At 36.1% G+C, this 23,164-nt stretch overlaps 2 protein-coding genes across 20 annotated transcripts in view; one reads left to right on the plus strand and one right to left on the minus strand.

Moving 5' to 3' along the window:
- Positions 1-23,164, plus strand: part of LOC108003092 (neuroligin-4, Y-linked-like) — a 307,743-nt gene that overhangs the window by 266,529 nt on the left and 18,050 nt on the right. For 18 of the 19 annotated variants that reach the window (XM_062079286.1, XM_062079270.1, XM_062079287.1 and 15 more), the window contains 3 exons: positions 9,212-9,633; positions 10,237-10,526; positions 20,766-21,063. In XM_062079286.1, coding sequence (XP_061935270.1) covers positions 10,332-10,526; positions 20,766-21,063 — 493 coding nt within the window. In that variant the 5' untranslated portion in view covers positions 9,212-9,633; positions 10,237-10,331. Of the gene's footprint in view, positions 1-5,022; positions 5,123-9,211; positions 9,634-10,236; positions 10,527-20,765; positions 21,064-23,164 lie in introns of those variants that run through there. The other variant, XM_062079284.1, reaches the window with a different exon arrangement.
- Positions 875-3,217, minus strand: LOC108004501 (AP-1 complex subunit mu-1). The gene is made up of 2 exons (XM_017067462.3): positions 3,056-3,217; positions 875-2,710 (listed from the first exon to the last, which is right to left on the minus strand). The coding sequence occupies exon 2, from the start codon at positions 2,689-2,691 to the stop codon at positions 1,423-1,425; it is 1,269 nt and encodes a 422-aa protein (XP_016922951.1). The 5' UTR covers positions 2,692-2,710; positions 3,056-3,217; the 3' UTR covers positions 875-1,422.

A 23,164-nucleotide genomic window follows, 5' to 3' on the forward strand; every position in this document is an offset into this window, starting at 1 on the left:
TATTAAAAGGATCGTCTACCTACGCACTTATGGACAAGAGTGTACACTCGAGCTCGTTGTATTTCGAAATTCCTTGCAGGACCGGCAATTTCCATAAAATTATTACACGCCCTGCACACTACCGAAATTTGCATAGCGTGACCGTGTCGGTGGAGCGCGAATAAAAAAGGCCCGCTGCGTTTCGCTCTAATCGGGTTTCCGTGTTCTACCGTCTCTCCGCACGATTCAACCTCGTTCTATAGTGGAATATTTACCAAGCTTTCGAAGGGGAACCGAGACCGACTGGTTCTCTCGTCGAATCCCTACCACCATCTTCGATTGCCTTGAAAAGCTATCGGCCGAATTCGTGATATATTCTTTTTTGCGAATAGTCCCAGTTTCACGGGCAGGGAGAACCTTTCAAGTTGGAATGACTTCCGCTCAACTCGACGGCCTGGTTTATTTCGAATATACCTCGCGAATGTAGATTTTATCGGGGTTGAATTAGGTAGGGTGAAATAGAGCAGAGGAGGAAAATGGTTCTATTTATTGGGATATTGATGTTTCTCTTGAAATATATTTTTTCTCTTTTTCTTCTGCTTGATTGTTGTATGATAAATTTTTTTTTTTATTTTTTCGAGTCGTTTAAAAATATTGAACGATATTGGAAGGTACGGAAGAATATGAATATGAATATGAATATGAATATAAAATCGTTTATTCGAGGAAGATAAATTGGATAAATTTAAAAATAAAAAATCTATATGGTGTTCGATATTTAAAGCATAGTTAAGAAACGTTACGATACGTAAATATGAGAGAAAAAAGAAAAATTTCTAAATAAACGAAATGAGATTTAATAAAAGATAAGGTGAGAATGATAAAACATGGATAATTTCTGTTAAAAATTTAATGTATCTTTTGAATTTCTTAAGTTACTAATACATGGTTTATAATAATATTATTATTTGTCATCATATTGATGTACAATAATAATTCTGATTTTAATACTATTAAAGTTTAAATTAGTAAACAGAAAAATGTCTATTAATTCGTTAATTCGTAATTAACAATTCCATGAAAACATTCAAATATTATAATTTCTGATATATTTACAATTATTTCCTTTATATTTCGATTATTTAATATATACTATAATATATGCTATAACCCCTGTATATGGAAAATATGATTTTTTTATTTTTAACAAACATTTATTGAAAGAAATGTACAGTTAATAAATTAAGTACTATGCATTTCCATATATGGTATCATAATATATGGTATCATAAAAGGAGATTATTGTAAAAATCTCTAAAAGTGTAAAACTGCAAAAAAAATATTGCAATTACACTATTTCCATTAAATAAAATCCAATAATGAAAATCTATTTCTCAATACTGTGAATATTAATTTTATATTCTATAAGATCTTTCTTTCTATTTAATTTGTTCTCAATTGATAATCTCCATTCTGTGTAATATACCTCACCCATGGTAGTGCTTGGTATCCACTTTTCTCAATGATTTTTAAATAACGTACTTGTATTCCGGAAGTAGTGAAATATGGAATTTCAAATTTAACTTGAATTGGTGGTTTTCCTTCCACATCTTCCCCAACAACAGATGGTAGACCAAAGTGTGCCCTCATTAGATATTCTTTACCACCAGGGAATGACTTGATGAACCAAGTTATTGCACTCTGCTCTGGTGAATATTTAACACTGCCAATAGTAGTCTTAAATTTAGGAGAATCTGCATCATTGGGCACTGGAATCACTATTTCTACATTATTGGCCGTAGAACGCCTTTTAAATTGTGATCTTGCCTTTATCATGTATTCTACTCTGCTGTGAGCATGTCGTTCGATGACAGATTCAATCCATATCAATGGTTTTACGTGTGTATTCAATCTGTAAGACATTAATTCAAACTCTCCGTCAGGAGGAATAAAAGAAATTGTTCTATCGTTTTCAAATCTGGATAATCTGACGCACTGATGAAATTTCACATCCTCCAATTCAACTGATTTAGACTTTCCACGTCCTGTAGATTCGAATAAAACTTTATCGTTTAGTCCAAGTCTTAATTCTGGCATTCCAGATAAATATACTCTCATTTTTATGGCACCAACAATTTCAGAGCTCAAAACATTTCCATTAGCATTTGCTAAAAGATTCACCGATTCTATTACATCTAGGAACACTTCATTTTTACGGTATTTTATACCTTCTGACCTCCAAGATACAGCATTAGTCACAGCCATAGGAATTCGTGGTTGAATTTCAAGTTTATGTCCTTCTTGAGTTATATATTCCTGTAATATCTTGCTGTCTGTAGTTTGTGGATATCCAAAATCTATTAACTCGTCTAAAAGTTCATAAATGACAACAAAATTGTCTCGTATGCTTTCTTCTTCCAATTCTTTGAAATATTCTTGCATTACTTGCACTAATTTATGCAAGAATACAAATACTAAGGAAATGTTTGCATTCTTTTTTGTAGTTGATACAATATACAAATTATTGTATTTTATATATGCATATGTACATTCAGCAGTTTGAATGATAGGAGTAAGATTGCCTTCCTCTTCGCGTTCCATTACAAGAGGCATAAATTTCTCTATAACACCCGTTTCTATGTCTCCACGATAATTTCGTGAAATTAAAACCTTACCCTTTACGTCTAAAATATATATCGCAGATGTCGACATTTTGAAGAAGTAATATATACTGGAATGGAAAACCCAACCATTATTCCAACGAATCGATCTTTTACTTAATATTTTTTTAATTAAATTAAAAATTAAAACGACTGATAAAATTATTTTATAAACCGTATGCCGAAAAAACATAACGGAGGTTATGTTATCAAACAAAAATAAATAAATTAAAGAACGAAAAATTAAGTATTGAAATGAAAATACGATTCACGAAATTTATATCAAAACATTAAATATAAAAAAATTTAAATAGACAAATAAAAAAAGAATCCATAGAAAAACAACTTGACAAGATAACTTGAGGAAAACGAATGCGAATTTTTGAAAAAAATGCGTCAAATATATCGGTACTTACGTGTTCTTCCAATCTCTTAAGTAATATTAATCCTTTGGTTATTTACAACAAAACTTCTTTTGTATAAGAATAATAAAAGAGATTTTATTGACAAAAGTGCCCTCCCCTCCCAGTTGCCTGATTGCCACTGTGGACCGCCCTGAAGTTGCTCGGTACGAAGCATAATCGAAGCGCATGCGTAGCTAACTTCGGGATGGATATCGACCGGTTCTTTTCCGCATCATTCAAACATTTTATACGTGACAATATTTAATGGCAGATATTTTTTTAAATTTTAGAACCCGCTATCGTTTCGATTTTATTGCTACAATAAAAAAGATAATTTAATAGTCTCGGAAAGAAAAAAGTGGCAACTGATAAATGCTGAATCGACGAATTGTAAAATTCATGTCGATTCTAAATCAAATTACTAATACTTTCGCTTCGTTGATTCGTATTATTTTTCACGGTGTAACATTGCCATATAAAACTGCAATGAAATTTCCTTATAGAAATGCATAGTGTGTCGTAATTCCAATTATCGTAAATTTTATATTTATATTCGATCATTTCGTTAAAATTTATCTTATCTTTGAGCCAAAACACTTTATCTTTTATAACTTTTAATTACGATGAAGATTTAAATCAATTTAATTTTTATTTAAAAATCAAGCTTGTTGATCAATTAATATAATAAACTTAATACAGTAAACTTTAATAGAAAAACATGCGTAAGTAATTCTATTCGTTTGATGGCAATTTCATTATTTTTCAAAACGAAGAAGAATTTTCAAAGAGGCGTTATAAAAGTAATATGTGATATGAAAAAAAAAAGAAATTTTTCAGGTTCACGAATTCCAACGTTACATGGATGCGCACACTGGCCATCGGTGTTACGTAATAAAAGTATAGTGCATCGAAGTAGGCAATTGTTCGACACAAAAGCGCATCGATGGCCCTATCGTGCTGTGCGCTTGGCTATAAAGTATAAAAGGCTATGGGAGAGGTGATTGAACTTCGTTTGACTGCGTGGACTTTGAAAGGAGAACGGAAAGTAGAAGATGACGTGGGGCACCAATCGGTAGCTGTTAGTTCTTCCTCACCGTGAAACTGCGTGATCGGGGTCCTTTCAATTTTAATTAAACTGTAATTTACGATGTCGTTGCGTTCGCGCCATTGAAGCATAAAAGCGTGACTCGAAACGTTAGGGGAGCTTGAGAGGAAAAAATCCTATCATCTCTTCTCCTTTATCTTTCGTTCTGTTCCATTAAAATTTAATATCTAACATTTCGCGAAATCAAATATCGCGACATGATATTTTGGGACATCGTTACTCTCATTGTTCTAAAGAAAAAAGAGAAAGAGAAAAGATGAAAAGAGTTCGTAAAAAAGAAGGATGAATGGAAAAACGATGCGTTTACATTTAAAAATCCGTGCAACCATCACGATAAGGTAATTACGATAACGCTGGATCGAGTATTTTCGTGCGTTAACCAATTTCAATGTTTTATTCGACGAGGGAAATAGAGAGAGCAACGTGGGCGTATGGAGAAGCGGAGGAAACTGCTGATTCGTCAATGAAATCAGAGATTTCGATGGAATGGAACCGTAGTCGATCGCAAACGGACAAATGTATTTGCGCAATAGACGGACAAATATTGTTTCCTCCTTCCTCGCTAATCGTTAACTTCGAGATCGTTTATCCCATCGATTCTCGGCCGTCTGCATCCGGCAGCAAGCCCGGCTGCAGAGCTTGGAATATTTACCCGGGCATGATCGACTCGTCCTCGAAATCGCGCCACTGTTTGCGCGAAATTCCGCGAGAAATTCCATTGTAATTGAACGAGACTGTCTCGATTATAAAGTCAAATCATCGATAAGGAAGGAACGAAGGAAGAAAGGAAGAGAGATAGCAGTTTCATCACTGCTGGGAGAAAGTGCATTTTCTCTTCTCTCTTCGTTCTAATTTTTTTTCTTTTTTTTTCTTTCAGATGTCTGCCAAGTTCTTCCTTCGTCTTGATTTTCTTGAGAAATAGATACGGAAGGTGCGGTATAAATGAACGATCGATACGAAGATGAGAGAATAAGGTGTGATTATTTTTATGAAACGTAAATCTCTTATTAAACTCTTAACATAAATACATTGCTCCCGAACGTATGAACAATCAGATCAAATTAAAACAACGATCTCGATTAAAATCTGTACGAATAACGTATATATTTTCTAATCGGTGTATTGGAACATCAGTAAGGAAATTCAAATCGAAATTAATCAACATCTAAATCGTATACATCTAAATCATTTATACTTTCATCGAATCAAGATCAACCGCACAAACATTATTCACAAGCACAGCAATTATTCTCGACCATTCTTTCGTCTCGCTACAATTCTCGTCACAATTCTTTTCTCCCCGAGTCAGCTTCAAATTTCCTCGCACAACTACAATCTCCCCTCCCTCCCCCTCCCCCATTCTCCTTTCTTCCCTTGTTTCTCCGGGCTTTGCGCCATTTTGTCGCTGTTTCTTTCCGCCTTTATTCCCCGACGTGCACGCGGTCGCAAAGCAATCCCGTCGGTTCTCGGTCTGTCGATTCCCCCGGATGAAACGTCAATCCCAAGATAAAGTGGCGGAATACGGGGTGCAAGGATCTCGCGGTTGTATTACGCGCACCGTCGAGCCACCGTTCCACCCTCTCCCTGCTGGTGGAGCAAACGAGAGGGTTGAAAGTTAGAGCTGCCCAGGGAATCCGACGCGACCGATAATTGAGAGTCGGAATTAAATTAGCGAGGAACTTCGATTCCTCGACTTGGCTCGCGTCCCCTAAGCGACTTGGACTAGGATCGAGATGCCTCGATCCTGTTTGCCTCGATCAAATCGTTACATCGAAAATCTTGCTTCCCCGTTTCGATGCCCCGCTGATAATCTCTATGGGAGGGCAATTGAATTAAAGGGGGCGACGAGGACGAAGATTAACTGACGAAACTGACTCGTGTTCTTTGGATTTTCGTGCGTTTTTATTTTTTTAAAAATTTCGAAATTTCTTTCCGATTTGAATCTTTTATCTTTTTCGTAATATGGAATAAAAATATAGAAAAATTGATGATGCTTGAAGTGTTGTAACATTGCGAAAGAGAGGTATACGACTTATTTATGAAGAAAGAAGACTTTATTTTTATATTATCGAATTTAATTTTTTCAAATATTCCTTTTCGTTTTCGCAAAAGTTGCTTTTTTTTCTTCTCAAAGATTACGAATTCTACAACAATTCTACAAACAATTCTACGAGATTTAAAAATTTTCTTCGTCGGATACATTTTTTAGATGACTTTGCGAAGAGAAGTTCTTTATAATCTTTAAAATGTTGATATACGATTTTTCTTTGCCGTTTTATAACACTTCGAATTAAAGTTAACCGCCGGAACAGCCCAGGGACGCTAGGAAGTTGCATTTCTGTTGAATTTCAACCTCCTGTGCATGTTTACCTCTCTGTGTTGGTTTACCGTGCGTGATTACCGTGTTATATTTTTTCACAAAGTTTAAACGTTTAAATATTAAAAAGGTACACATAATTATTACACAATTAGCATATTAATTTTCACGTAAATAATAAGATTGACGAAAATAATAATAGACCAACCACTTTGATGCTTGTAACGTGAATTAACTTAACGTAGAAACGTATTCTTTTTTTTTTTTCTTTCCGCCAAAATTCGCTTTGAGAGATGGAACCCCCTCCCCTCTCTTACGAGCTTAATACCCCGACGCAGTTACATGTTCCCCCAGCAAGAATTCCCTTAAACCTATCAAAGCTTTCACCGGTGTCCGCTTTATACGCGTATTTTTCAAGAAAACGAGGAATCATTAGCCCGATCTCCACCACGAAGGAGATTGTTTTCGCGGAGCATCAAAGAGATTCTTCCGTTCTTTTGGCTGGCTGGGCGCCGGGGTTCTTTAAAGAAAAATCCATTAGGATTCTCAAAGAGACTCTTCCCTCTACATGCGTAACGTTCCAGATATTTGCATACGTTCAAGCTTAACTATTTAATGGTAACGAATGAAAAAAGGTAGAGAGAGAGAGAGTAGGAGAGAAGGAGAGAGAAATGTTGGAGCTCGATTAAATGAGAAAATTGTAGGAACGGTATCACGCTCGAATATACGCTTCCTTCGTACCCTTGTTAAACGGGAACGAGACACGCGACATTTTCTTTTTATCGGCCGAGTTTTAAGAAGCAAGCTCGCGTTTAAAGGATCGAGCGAGAAGTTATGTGTTAACGATAAACTTGACAAATCGTTTCGTTAGCGGCATGAATAACGATTTCGAATCGTGTTCTCGCGCTCTCAATCATTCTTTACACTCGAATCCACCCCTAACCGTGGCTTGTACACGTGCTCTTATCTTCGAGGCTCGATGGGCACGCGATAATCACCGAGTTCTTGAACAGTTTTCAGAATTTTTTTTTTAAGTCTTATTAGTTATAAATAATTTTCTTTTGTAAATTATTTTGTGATACAGGTGGCTGATTAATTTAGGGAACGCTGAGATTTTTATATTCTGTTCTTTTGAATTTTCAACGGATAAAAGAGTTTGTCATATTTTAGAATTTGAAGAGAAATCTTGAGCAATGAAAAAAGTACGAACAGATTAAAAAAAATTCAATTTTAAAAATTGTTTCTTTTTTTCTTTTGTTTTATTAGGGGGGAAAATTGGCTCTTTATATCGTACTTTAATAATTTCAAAGTAAAATTAAAAAAAAGAACGAAATTTAATTCGGTCGAAAGCTTTTATGAAATCCCCTGTAAACCTATTTTATACGAGGGTTCATCGTAATTAAAATAACAATTCAGTTAAAATTCACTCGCCGTTGGACCGCGGACCGTTTAAAACAATTAATAATTTTTGCACAACGCAAATTTCAATTTCCATTCATTTATTGATACACGTCTAATAAACGAGCTGTATTCCATATTTCCCTTCAAATTTAAAAATTTTTTTTCTTTGTCAAAGAAAAATGTTATAAAAACATTTAACTTTCAATCTGATTTCTAAATTATGAAAATCAACTTTGTTTAGTCGACGCGAAACTAGATGTTCACAAAAAGCACAAAATAAATTGCAATACTGCTTTTCTTAAAGTGTCTTATTTGATATTTATTCATTTTCCAAAATAAATTTCTCATCTATCTCATTTTGAAAATTTAAAAATAACTCTTGTTTTTTTTCAGCAAAATTAAATATTTCAGAACTTCAATTCTCTTCGACAAAATATTTATACAATACAAATACTTTATGAAATTATTTATCTAATTTTATTTCTGCAAACAAGATGAAAATGATAAAAAATTTCAAATCCATGTTCAGTCCAGGTTCTTAAATACATTTCAGAAGAGGAAAGAATGGAAAAAAATTCAAATCGCTACGAAGAAAGATGAAGCGTATATACAGGGCAATCTTGCTCTTTTCGCTCGAAGCTCGTCCAATCTTCTGCCACGATCCCTCGTAGATTGTCCGCCTTAAAGATTTATCTCGAGATTAACGCGAGAGGCTGGCAAGCATATTCCATGCCTATATCCGAAACGTTATTAACTCGAGTCTCTTATCCAAGTAGAACGTGGATACACGCCTCGAGTTTCATTTTAGAATCGCAGCACGCGTTTACACTGTGAGTCCCAAATTGCCCGATCGAGAGGGGAAACAAAAGATTAGAGATGTATGGCCAATTGAGAACGAAAAGGAATTGATCCGCTTCGAAGAAACTTGCTTTCTTCCATCTTCTCGTTGACCAACGTTATCCACCGTATCCTCTTGAACTCGAAGACCGGCAGTATTTGAAATTGTTCGAGACCGAATACCGGGAACCGAATATTTCCATTATCGAAGTAAATATTATTCGGAAATATCGTTTCGTTTCGTGGTTGGATCAAATATTATTTACCGTTCACGAATATATTATCGAAAATTGAAGATATCGAAGATATTGGCTTCGATATTATTCGAAAGAGAAAATCTTGCGTTTATGTACACGTCTCTAAAGTTAGAATCTTATTCTATAAATATTACTATTTTCATTTATACATATTTATTCCTTACTAAAAATCGTTCGTAAAAACAAACGAAACGATTCGCTTCCATTCGGATATTCAAACATCTCACGTTTGGTCCTCTCTCCCTTTTCAGATCGCTGGATATTAACGAATCGGCCGCCAGCCTTTCTTCCAGCTCCAGAAGGGATCCAGAAGCGAATACGGAACGACGAAACTTGGAGGGGAAGAGGGCGAAAGTATTCGGGGCTGGACCCGTGTTTCCCTTGCCGCTCGAAGGAAGGCGGATGTTTTGAGTGCAATTTAACTTGCACCGTGGGAAGGGGTTAGGAAAGGAGGGTGGAAGGAAAGAGGGAAAGGAAGCGGGTGTGGACGGGCGAGTCTCGCCGCGGGGCACGCGAACTGCCAACCACTCGTAGAGACGCTTTGCATAACGAAGTTACGAAGCGATTCGTCGCCGGGGAACCCGTCGTTGCATGGCCTTGCGAAACAGCTCGGGACACCGCAACGCTGATTGAAAATACCTCGAACGTTGTGTCGCTTCCGGTGACGGCTGAGGTACGTCACGATTCAATCTTGCGAGCTTACGAAACATATGAGAGACTACCGCTTCGGGCTTATTTTCTCTCTCACTCTCTCTCTCTTCTTTTGACGTGCATTTTGTGGATTTTTTTTTACATCCAGATATTTTTAAAAAGAGATAATTATTTTGTTATTAAGTAATAACGAATATTTTTTATACGAGAGTGTATCGATTCGATCTTTTTTGAGTTGTGAAACACGAGAGCTATAATTTTTCGGCCAGAAACTTTTTCTATTTCTTTTTTCTTTCGAGATACCTTTGAATTCAGAAATAAACTAAGAAGTGAAGATAAAAACTGCGAAAAGATTAAAAGATAATAAAATTTACGTGAGAACTAATCGCTTCGTTGATTAAGAGGATAAACTCCGCAACAATGTATCAAAATCATCCTAACCTAAACTGCACGATACGTAGAATTCATAACGCAATCTTCCTTCCGACAAGCTATTTCATCGAGCTCGTTAAAAGCCAAGACGTAGCAGTTATAATCGATCTTCTTCTTTCGTGCACACGAAATTAATGGACGCGTGATCGAATGGCTCGAAATTAAACTAAAAAAATGCATGTTACTTTTGCAGGGCTAGCGAAGGTGAGAGCAGAGCTTCAAGGCCGTGAAGGGTGAAGTCGGTTATGCTGCTGGCGTCGCTTCGAGTGGCCGCCAGCAAATGCTGTCATGCCCTTGCCATGCCAGCCGGCGGCCAGGAAGAGGCCGCTGGCCACGAGGTCGTTGAGCGGATCGAGAACTTGCCTCGTGTTGATCATCGCGATCGTGTTGCTGGGCCGCGGGGGATCGCGAGCCGCCACTCAGATCCGCTACGCTTCGCGCATAGTCGAGACCAAGACCGGGCAGATACGTGGTATTCTTCAGGTACGTGTCCGCTATATATCGATTTTATTCCCTTCGATGCTCGTTCCTCCGAGCCGACGAGCTGTGGCCCAGACGAATATCGATTTCGTGGGTTAGAGAGAGAGAGGGAGAAGAACGGATAGAGAGAGGGAGAGAGAGAGAGTGGAGAGAACAAAACGATGTTATTATTAAGAATTTTCTCTGTATAATATTTAACGATCGAAAATATTTCACGTTTGTTCCATGTATTATATTATATTTTACGTTATATTAGAATTTATTTATAGAAAATTGTAAAGAAATTGTTGTTTTCCAACTTCGTCTCCTATTTTGAATTTTTTTATAATTGTATCGCAGTGTCAAAGTTTAATTGTTTTATTTTTTTTCCCCAGTTTCGAAGTTCAAACAGTAAATATTTTTATTTTTAAAAACCGTTGTAAAACATTTACGAACAATTTTAAAATTCGATAAAGCTTGAAAAATTGAACGAACCGTGAAAAATTGGCTTTTTTTTTGTTACAAAAGTAACAATGATGAAAAGTAAGAAATTTATATTTGATGTACACGCTGTTTGAATATTCGACTATTCTTTTGACGAGGAAACGTCGAAATATTTTAATTTCGTTGATTTTAATTTATTCGAAACCACTCTAATAAAATAAAGGAATCTTTGGGAAGAGAGACTCGACGATAAAGTCGAAAAGTGGAGAGGAAAGAATGGAAAAATTGTCTTCTTTCTGCGACTTTCAAATTTTGAGTATCGAGCCTCTTTTTTAAATCCAATTTCTCGTGATCAAGATAAATGTGTCGCGTACATCTTTAATTTTCTTTCAACTATTCATCGAAAAACGAGAAAGGAGATAACGTGACATACGTATCACAAAACGCCTTTTATCATCAATCATTCCTTTCGATTCGCAAACTTCGCGAATGCATACATCCACCAAAATTCGCATACTCAACGACGAACATTATTCCATTCGATATTATCACGAAAAAAAATATCGAATATTCGAAGCCAAAAGATCGAAATAAGATATAAACGATGATCGATCTAGTCGCGTAGATAAAATACGATCGTCTAATTTGCATATCGAACACAAAAATATCCGATTACATTCGATATATTTTATGAAAAATCTCTTATCGATAAACATAAGTCTTATTAAACAAAATAAAATCAAGTTGTTTGGCATCCAGTTACGCAAATACTTAAAAGATCGAATATTTTTAAAACAAACTGTATCTATACAATCCTCAAATTACGCATGCAAAACCAATCGATAGATCAAGTCACAATCTCTGAAAATAATAATAATAATCTTCCACGGTTTAAGAAAGTGTTTATCTTTAAAATTTCAATCGATTAAATCAATTAAATCTGAACCAACTGTACGATGGCTAAAAAAGATTTCTACCAAAGGTAAAATTCTCGTTAAAAACCCATGCAAGTCGCAAAACGTTCGATAAACGGATCGTGTCTGTGGCGCAAAGGCACGCGATCGAATAAATAATTCTTGGACACTGATAACTATCGCGTGTTACGTTTAAACTAGGAAATCTTTACCGTGGTATTCATGGAATATTTGAGTACATCGATTTCTGCCATTTTAGCGGCGCGGCGAGACACCACGCCACCCCCTCCAGGGGTGGGGGGGATGCTATCGAACGAAATGCTTGCCCCGGCTAGGGAGAGAGAGGGTTCCAATGCACCCGATGCATTGGAAATTACGAATCCGAGAATGGATACCCGAAAACCACGTCTTTACTCCCCCGCCTGCGAATTTTTATTCGCCTTTATTCCTCTTTTCGAGGTTATGATCGGGAAAATGAACCGTGATGGAGGTTAGGTTAGGTAATTCGATCCCGAAATCGAATCTTTCCAAGACCAGTTGTTAAACCAGTTGATTTGCATCTAACGAATATATTTTCAAGAGAAATTTTAGGAATATTTTATTTGATCGTTGTTTCAAAATTGAATTCGGATGAATTTATATATTAGACTTTTTATAATATTTCGATATTTATCGTAGATCGATTTCATTGCAATTTAGGTAGCTACTATTAAGCTGCTACATATATTTTTTTTTTTTTTTTTGGAAAAATGTAATTTCATTTCGCGTACAGAATTTTCGAAATATTCCCCCGACGGAACGGCAGAAAACACAAGCGATAAATTCGCGCGCGATTACAGGTGTCATTCATACCTATACGATACAATGCACAACGGTCCAACAAATATTTTCAATAATTTAGTCCTTCTATTATACTCCAATCACGCAGACAAGTTCGATTATCGTCGATTTAATTTCTCTTCTCTCTTTTTTTTTCCTACCCTGTTTTTATTTTTAACTACACTAAAATGGAATCCTCTCGATAAAACGAGTTAAAAGCTATATATACTTTTGAAAGGATATTTTTTTTTATCGTTGTTTAAACATCGGTCTGTCCCCGCGTATATCGTTTAGAAACGAAATATCTGTGTCGCATTTTCGAGATGTCAATCAGCCGGCGCAAAAACGACGCCGACCTGACGTTTACTGCGACAATCGCCACGTCCGACTGGTAGACGTGAATTGCGTTTAATAGATATTCATATCGACAAGAGGGGGGCAAGGATCGATGGACGTGGAACGACTTTATAGGCAATCCGGTATCGTGACGGAAGCGAACAGCCAATTCCGTTCGAGCGAAAGTATCCAATCGGGTTTTCCACTCACCTTTCATTTCTCTCGTCTTCTTTTATCCGACCCTCTTTCCGCGACCTTTTAAACGAAACATCCTAAAAATTCTCAATCTGCGATTTAAGTCGAGGATGCAAGAAAGTGATGCAAGAAGGTTTCGAAACACGGAAGATTTTCCACGATCAATCGTCGAATTATTCTTTATCCGATCTTTGGACAAAATATTTGGAAATCGTGGTGGAATAATCTCAAAGGTGATTATTTGAAAATCATGGAGGAGAATCATCAAGATTACATATTGTTGTCTGAGGAATTTTGTATGTTATTTTTTAGTTGATGGGTTGTTTAACTTTAGATTTTAGTTCAGGGTTAATCTTTTTCCTCTTATGAGGACAATTATTTTAATATTAAGAAAGCACCGTGCTGTGTTTAAAAGTATCGAAATCTTATACATAATTTATATCCATTGATCTTTACTATGGAATTGAAGTTAGACTGAACTTTCTTACAAATGTAACGTGACACATTCCATATCCAGAATATTACTCGATCGTAAAACAAGAGATTAATCCATACCAGCAACAATGCTTTTTTATTCCCAACATTTCAGATAAGTTTGATCAAAGTGACAAAGAATATAAGACGTTTTCCACTGACATTATTTCATTACAAAGAAATACTAGGATAAATTCATTAGGTGACTTATTGCGAATGACAAAAACACGCACACGAATCTGCTAATATTAAAGAAAAATTGCCAGAAAAATTAAAAGACTCTCGCGATATTTATTTTTTCGGGGGAATGAAATTAATGACGAATAACGGGTGTTTGCTCGCGAAACTTTCCTTATAAAATATTATTACAGGATCGATTTGACACAGCGAAACGATTGACCACGACGATTTTTTCCTCTTGTAAATCCGCTCGATCGCGCGAAATGGAGCGAGTCAGGCGAGGAACGAGCGAGTTGCGGCCGCGTAATGTAAAGGCCAGCAGGCGTCCTGGTCGAAAAACTTTTCTCGTTATCCATCCATCCACCGGGACTGGCCAAGCTAAAAACGTAAATTACGGATCCGCTGTTCAACCGGAACGACCACACGCTCCCCCGTTTCCGTTCCACGCGGAATCGTGCAAGATTTGACACCGTCCTAGTTCCTTTCTTTTTTTTTTCCAACCTCTGAACCTCTATCAACTTGCTTTTTCAAATGGGAAAATTTTCCAAATATCGAAGTACAAGAATTTTAAGAATCGCGTTCTCATCGATTTTAACAATCGGGGGATAATAATGATAATGATGTGAATTTGTGATGTTTGAAAAAAGAAATATTGAATATTGGATATAAATAATGAATTAATGTTTGGAATAAGAATGTTCAATTATCAATGGAATAATTTAATAGTTAATTAAGTTTGGAGAAAGAAATATAGGTTAAATGTAATTTTATTACCTCAAAATTTACAATAAAAAAGTCGAAATTGTGAAAACTTTTCAAACCACTCTTTGCATCTTTCCTTCAAATAATGCTCTTGAAATTCCTATGCACCGAACTTTTTCTCCCTTATCCGCGTTTCGAGAATGAGAAAATAAGTGCGTTTTTTTAAACGCGAATATTTAAATTGAGCCGAAAGAACACGCGTGATAAAATCAACGGTGCATTCAAACGACACGTTCTTGTGTTCCTTCGCTTCAAAACTTTGAAGACTCTATTAACACCGCTCGAGGGAGGCAGCGAGCCAAAGGGAAAGAGGGAAATTCGTTTGATATTTTTTGTTTTCCTTCTTTTCTATACCTTTCATCGTTTAAACACACGCTGCGCACTCGTTCGCCCCCGATCTTTTATTAGGGCGAAGATATTTTTTTTTTGTCTCCAGAATTGTTCGAATTCCGCTCGCAAAGGTTGAAACTTTCCATTGCCATAATGAGAATTACGATCACGTCTCTCCGCGGGATGATTTCGAGACGAAATTGCCGGCCGTGAAAAGGGATTATAATGATTCGACGATTACGCACTCGTCTCACGTATAACACGGATTACGGATTTCCTCCCTTTTCCATGGTGCTTGAAAAAAGGAAGGAAAGAAACGGTAAGAGAAATGTAGTAAGTTGTGGGACCTCGACTCGATCGGGTCATGAATATATAGAAACAATTTTACACCTTTTTTCCCGCCTTTTTAATTGAAATATCTTTTTATCAAGATACTTGATCGACGATGATGGAAACGAGGCGAAACGTAACTTAAACATATACTCGATATTTGGTGTCAAATGCACCAATTTAAGTATCCTCCCACATGTTATAAATCTACAGCAAAATGCACTTGAAAATCATTGATAGAAACAAAATATTGCTGCTCGTTTTTCCTTTACGCACCCACCAAGAGGCTCCACTCTCTCCAAACACCTGATCCATAAATGAAACCTCGCGCTCTTATCAACCACTCGATCCATCCACCCTTCCTAAACGCTTCATTACACACGCTTCATAATTCACCGCCACTTCTCGAACCTGTTTGAAAGAGGTTTCGAGGGCGGAACAATTTTTTTTCATAACTCCGCCGCACCTACTTCCCCTCCTCTCCCCCTCCCCTTGTCCAAGCTGCTCGTATTACCTTAATCACAGGGTAATTACTGGGGGTCACGTTGGTTACGTTGGCTGAAACAGCCAAGTATGTGGACGTGTTGGCAATCTAGCAATAATAATGGCCGGTCGGTAATACAGGCATAATTACGGAACGATGACATTACGTCGACATTGTGTACACGGTTCCCCTGGCTGGTAACCCGTTTACAGCCCCGTCTAATATAAAATGTTGAACAGGTTTGAACGCCGATTGCCGTGTGCCACATTCGGCCCAGATGTCGTTGTATCGCGAAACTTTTATGGATGGTAGAAACTGGGTGAGAAGCATACAGACGAAAAATGTCTCCGCGAATTTTCCACCCGCGACGCGTTTACTGGGGAGGTGGATTTTTACGATTCTAGGTGGAAGATTTTATTCGAGGTGGAAAGAGTGGCGTATGGAGGGATTGAAGGTTATATACGTTTGGGAAAATAGAAATTTTGGATGAAGAAGATTAGGTTAGATTGTTAAAGGAGGGGAGAAAATTAATTAAGGAAAATGGTAATACGAAATAGAGAAGTAAATAAAGGTTAGGGATTTTTAGAAATTTTAAAAGTTAAGAAGATTAATGGACATCGTTGAAAAGAAGGAGGAAAGTTGGAAGAAGCGTGGAAGACGTGGAACGATTTTTCGATTATCGATATTTTCAAAGAAATTTGAATCAAAGGATCTGTTTTTCACAAAAAGTTCATTTTTCATTCGTAGCATCGAAGTTTAATTATCCATTTTCAATTTTATATGAATAGAATTCGACTATAAAGCGGCCATCGCGGAACTCGAGAAACGATGTAATTTCACGGGATATGACCGTGTGTACGATATCTTTCTTTCTTTCTTTCAAGAGGGCATTAGCGGAAAATTGCTCGCCGCGAAACGAGTCGGTGGAAGCGCAACTTCTTCATAAACTTAAAAAAAAAAAAACATCGATCTATCTATCGTCGTGGCCTACATCTGTTTTTTTAATTCTCAAGCACGAGCATTCAACTCATTCTGTGAATGTATTATGTAGTCCAAGTTACATTAAACTCGTGCTATTTTTTGCATTTGTTTATACCAGCTTTCGCTGTTATTTTTTTTTTTTTTCTAATTTTTTTCCAAATAATTAAATAATTTTATCCGAAGCACACACATTGTGCAAATCACTTTGATATCCATTGTTGATCGAATTTTCTGACAATGGTTGATCTGTGTTACTCGTCTGATCATAACTCGTTTATTCCACTTATTCGACTGTGCGATCATCTTATTTTATTTTATTATAAATAATTGGCCAAACAAGTGCAATAAGACAACCACGATCAAACAAATAGAATTCTGCATAAAGTTTATAAGATATCAATACGAAAATATATTTTTAAATATAAATAAATATAATTTATCTAAAGTCATATCGATAAATGAATAGTTGTAATTGCTTTTAGAAAGAATAGTTTTTATATAATATACGTATATGATCGTTTTGAGAGAATTTTTGACGGCTCTCTCACATCAGCGCATAGAAAATGTGATTTTTTTCGTTCAAACCCTCCGGGGTTTAGTATAAATTTTTGTTCACGTCCATTTTTCGAAATTATTCGCAAGTTGAAAAGTATAGAAGCCTTTATGTCGAATGTAAACGCTATATGACCAAAGATAAACTCGTGTCACTAATGACGTTTCAACTTTTCACCACGGGTGTTTTTTAGGTGTAAATTATTTTTAACATCGTACTTTTGATTCTAATGTTGGATAAAAGTTTCGTACGAAACAGACTTTTAATTTTAATTACATGAAAAATTAGTAGAAAAGTTCGCACTAATTATATTTCAATTTATTTTTCTATGCGAATTTCGTTAAATTTACTTCATAATAAGTATATTTTTAATAAACATTTATATAATCAATCGTTTCTTTTAAATAATTTTTTTTACCAGTAAATAAAAAATCATCTCTGTATAAAATACTCTAATAATAAAGTGAAACTTTATAAACGAAATCAGTGATTTTAAATTAAGACTTTTAAATTAATTTTAATCGATCGCTTTCAAAAAATACATTTTTTTTTAAAGTTTTATATTTCAAACGCTGTGATAAAAGTAATCCAAAACCAGAACGCATATCGCACATCCGGTTCGTAACGAACTCCAAAATCAACGCGTTCGAATCTCAGTTTTCCCCGAACCAAGGACTCGCAACGAGCCGAAATAAAAAAAAAAAAAAAAAAAGAACCGAGGGAAAAAAGAAGGAAAGAGAAATGGAAAAACGTGGAGAGGCGAGATAAAAGAATAAACAGAGAGGGTGTAAAAAATAATTGCGCGGGTGTACCAACAGAAATCAATCGCGCGACAACGAGGGAAATCAACGACCCCGCGAGAATAAATAACGCGTCAACAACATTGCTTCATAGACGTTTTCACGAGCACCAGCGTTGACCGTGCAACGCCAGGTGAAGGTCGTTAATTTTTTACAGGCCCAAAAAACACGAATGGAAACGAGGTCGATTCGAATGGTCGAATAGATTTTTTTTTCTTTCTTTCCTTTTTTTTTTTTTTTTTTTTAAATATCTTTCTTTTCCAATCGAGCAACCATTTTTCTCACAGTTAATTTTATCTCTTTCGTCCTCTCGTAAGAAATAAAGATTAAGAGAAATAGAGATTGAGATCGATTGGAATCGAATTTGAAAAGTTAATGCATAAATTGTACGTGTAATCAACGGATTGACATCCATATTTTTACTAATTTATGCTTGTTTTTTTTCTTTCATCGATATTGAAAAATCGTTCCAATGAATCTATTAGATTGCTGTTACCTCCGATTTTTTCTTTTTAGAACAATTTTACAAATCATTTGTTATCCCATTTATTATCTTGATAAAACAACATCCAACTCACTTTATCTTATACTTTATCATCGATAATATTGGTTTAAATTTATTTCGCCGTTTGATCCTCGACGTTGCAACGTTTACGTCTTTATATAAATATATCCGTTATATTATAATCAACATCCTACGCGCGTATTATGAATTCTCGCTGTCTTTCATTATAAAATTCCTTTCAAGAAATAGAATGCCATAATTATAAAGGGCTCGAGGGTGAAGAAAGAAGGCTGAGAGGGGGAGGGGAGAGGATAAGAATTTTTTTTTCCCTCCTTCTCGATCGTCGTCAGCTTGCTCCCTTTATCATTCTCCGGGTAACATCACGGGTCCTTCGGTTAATGGGAATTCGTGATTTTGAACTCGATGCGGCTCCATCGTCGTTCTCAATAGGGATGGAAAAGAAGAAGAGGAAGAGAAAGAAGAGAGAGAGAGAGAGAGAGAGAGAAAAAGAGAGAAAGCTTTCGCTGCAACCAACGGGAGGTGCAATTAACGTCGACGCTCAAACGAGATTTATTAGCCCTTCTGGTATAATTGCTTCCAAGAATGTCAATGTTTTCTCCATCTCTTTTCTTTTCTCTCTATCTCTCTCTCTTTCTCTCTTCCTTTCTCTCTCCCTTTTCCTCGCTCTCTTTACGCAATTACATCTAACGAAAGCAATTATCGAGTTTCGTTAACAACGACGCGAGAAAGCCTCGCAATTTTATGCTCGTTCTCTGAAGCGATTGATTGGCAATAAAAATGTTTTTATCTCTGCACATGACTCCTATGTATCCACGTTATATACGAGTATCTGGAATATCGTAAAGGATATTGCGAAGGAAAAGAGTGAAATTGTTTTAAACGCGTGTTTTTAATAGTATAGTTTTTTTTGGAAATTTTGATTTTTTTGAATTATTTACACGATTTCATTAATATTTTGTGAAAAATCAATTGTAAAATTATTATGCGACTCTTTTAATAATTCGAACTATTCGATCTGATCGTAAATACTCTATGTATTCGCCTGATAATAACTAGTTTATACCACTTGCGTAACTCTTTTATTTCCTGTTATCTGATCCTGTGATTGTTTTATTTCATCTGTAATGGAATACAAATAAAAGTGGAATAAATAGTGATGAAACAAGAAAAATAAAGTATCGGATGTCGTGATCAGACGAATTGACAATCATCGTCAAACGAATACATTAACAATGAATACGAAATACATTCGTTCAATTTTCGATAGTACATTTAATTATAATAGTACATTTAATTACGTAATTATTTGCATTATTTCTCTTTTTTTTCCAGTCTCTTTTTCGCTCTGTCCAAAACAGACAAGAATCGATTCGTAGAAATATCGTATCGTGATAAATTCGATTTCTATGGATTACTGGGAATCGAGTGAGGCAACCCTCGTAAAGCAAAGATAATCGAACGGGGGAGGATAATTATGTAATTAGTTTCCGGTAACAGGAATATCCGAGCCACGTTTATGTATACATAAAATACAGGATTTACATCTAACTCAATGTTCCCGAGCAGAGACATTACCGTGTCATCAGATCTCGCTATCGGGTCTGCGCACACCGAATTGAAGTAACGAGGTACTTTTGTCATTATTAACGTCTGTCGAAATTCATAGAGATAATCGAATATCCCATTCACATGACAGATTTGATTTTATACCCGAATCGAGCGAAGCAATATTTGATTTATCATCCAAACGAAATTCTTCGTTTTGATTTTCCCTGATAAAAAAAAGGACATGATCAAAATTTCCAAAAAAAATATATTTCATACATTAGCTTCTGAAATATATAAGCATTGTCATAATATATGTGTATAAAACTGTTAATTTAACATTAATTAAATAATCTTTAGAATAAATAATAAGTCTAAATCTAGATTCGAGATAACTTCGTAATTAACTATGGATTCGATTTCCTTTCTCCCTTTTTTTAATTTTTCACTCCGATTGAAATAACAAACACTTGGCAGAAACGTTGTGAACTGTTATCAACCGTTCGAAAATCCAAATATCTATTTCTTTGATCTCTTGCGAAGAAGAATAAATTATTTTATTTCCTTAACTCGTGGATAATTTTTTACAGGACTTGAACAGCAAACACTTGGACCCGGTGGAAGTGTTTCGAGGCATTCCGTACGCGGCCCCTCCCATAGGAGATTTACGTTTTCGACCACCGATCTCACCGATCCCGTGGGACGGTATCAAACTGGCGGATTCGTTCGGCGCAGTTTGCCCGCAGCACTTTCCGGACATCAGCAATGACACAGCTGCTTTGTTGCAAATGCCTCTGGGCAGATACCAACAACTGAAACGTTTGTACATGTTCCTTACCAACCAGAGCGAGGACTGCCTGTTTCTGAATCTGTATATACCCGGCAGTGGTAAGCATCGATACGAACTTTGTATATTCCCCTCTTTTTTTTCTTTCTTTCTTTCTTTCTTCTCTTCTCTTCTTTTTTACCTATATATTTTTTATGTATTTGAAAGTACACAACTGGGGAAAATAAATTTTTGAAACGGATAAAGGAAGGAATAGGAATAAATATTTCCTTTGATACCACCATTTTGTGTAAACAAACTTTTCTTTCGAACGGTGGAATTTTAATATCAATATCAGAATAGAATATTATTCCAGATATTCGATTGAAAAAAGCGAAAAAAGTAATAACATTTCAATTTTCTATTATATCTTTCAATATACTTCACATTTTTTTTACCATCCTACGTTTCATCCAAAAATATATTTTTTTTTTTTTCATAAATCCAACTTACTTCTTTCATCCTTTTTTTAATTTTATTTCGTTTCTTTTCTTTTCTCCTTATTCCACGTAATTAACAAACTTATATCCAACATTCGGAGAGAGAGAGAGAGAGAGAGAGAGAGAAAGAGACACGTCACGATTCGCTGATGTAACGTTAATGAGGGGAGAATAAAAGGAAAAGGGGGTCGAAAATATATGTCGCGCATTAAGTATCTAATTAAACGCGCGAATCTCCCCCTTTATATTCGCAAGATTCCGGGTGTAATGCTCGTAATTAATTAGCACGCGTTAATAACACACGGGCGGGAAATTTTGAGCCACCTATCGCCTGTTTATGGAACAGTACCGGTATTACTGGAACAAGTTACTTCCCGAAGTAATTAGTTTCGAAGTAATTAGTGCCTTTATGCCCCCTGTATTATCGCGAAAGTAAGAGAACCTGCCCTCGTATATCATTCGGCGAACGTCGTAGACGAATTTACGACTCTACACGGGGGTCGAAAATTTTTCACCGAGTTTGCGAAACTCTTTTTCTTTTTCCTTTTTTCTAATGGTTCTGTAAGTGTACGTGATCCTTTGTTTGTAAATTTTTCTATTCGCCAGATAAAAGAGAGGGAGAGAATGAAAAATTGAGATCGGAATTGAAAATTTTGAAACGTCTTCTTTCCAATTTTTGATGAAGCTGAGAAATGTAAATTTCTTAAATAAGTAAATAAATAACAGAGTTTCGATGGAAAATATGTGAATAGAATAAAAAGAGGATGAAAGGATTATTGAAACAGAGAATTAGATAGATTAATAGATGATTGCCATTTCTTATAAAAATTTAAATACACATTTTAGTATAAAAATATTGCGATTCATTTTTAATTTCTACTTATTAAAATTATAAGCGATTGAAACGCATAACACGAGAAATTTACTTTCATAATTAATATGCTTCAAAGTCAAACTCCGGTAAATTAATTATTACACAATCGCTTGCCTATCTAACAATAATTTACACAACAATCTCTCGTATCGTGATATCATAATATCACGCATAACTCTAAAATATCTCTACATAACTCTCGATGACTCTCGATAACCGAAACCATAACCAGGAAAAAACAACAAAATCATTTTTCCTAATTTCAATCTCTTCCCTCTCCCCCAAAAAAACAAAACACCCGTTTTTTATCCTCTCTCCACAAATCGCTCTTCATTCCAATCGACGATTTCCCCGAATTCCCCTCCCCCAATATCTCCCCTCGTGCAGGAAACAGGGAGGAGGGGGTTGGTTGTTACGCAATCGAGGAAATCGCGAGGGAGGTCGACGCCGGTTGTTGTTGAGCGCCCGGTTTCGATCAACCGTGCCGGCTGCCAATTAAACCGGCCGAGCGGATTGTAACGCGATAGAGAAATTGAATTTTCGGTGGAACCAATAAAACCGTCGTCGCGGCCGCTAATCGGTCCGTTTCCGGATCCAGCGGTGCCCGGTTAAAGAGCGATTCGGGGCCGCGATTTCGAGAGGCCGATTAACGATACCCGGTTCGATATTACAGGTGACAGGTAAACGGGGATAACGGGATGATTAATCGCGCGGAAAATCGATTTTGATCGACCCTTTTCCTCTGCTGCTCCCTCCCAAGCATCGGCCAAAGTATGAAAGAGGAAGGAGCGGGTTATATATGGGGTGATTCGAGATTCGAAACGGGACTATTACTGGGGAGATTATTAT

Source organism: Apis cerana, linkage group LG9 (genome assembly GCF_029169275.1).
Source record: "Apis cerana isolate GH-2021 linkage group LG9, AcerK_1.0, whole genome shotgun sequence".
NCBI lineage: Eukaryota > Metazoa > Arthropoda > Insecta > Hymenoptera > Apidae > Apis > Apis cerana.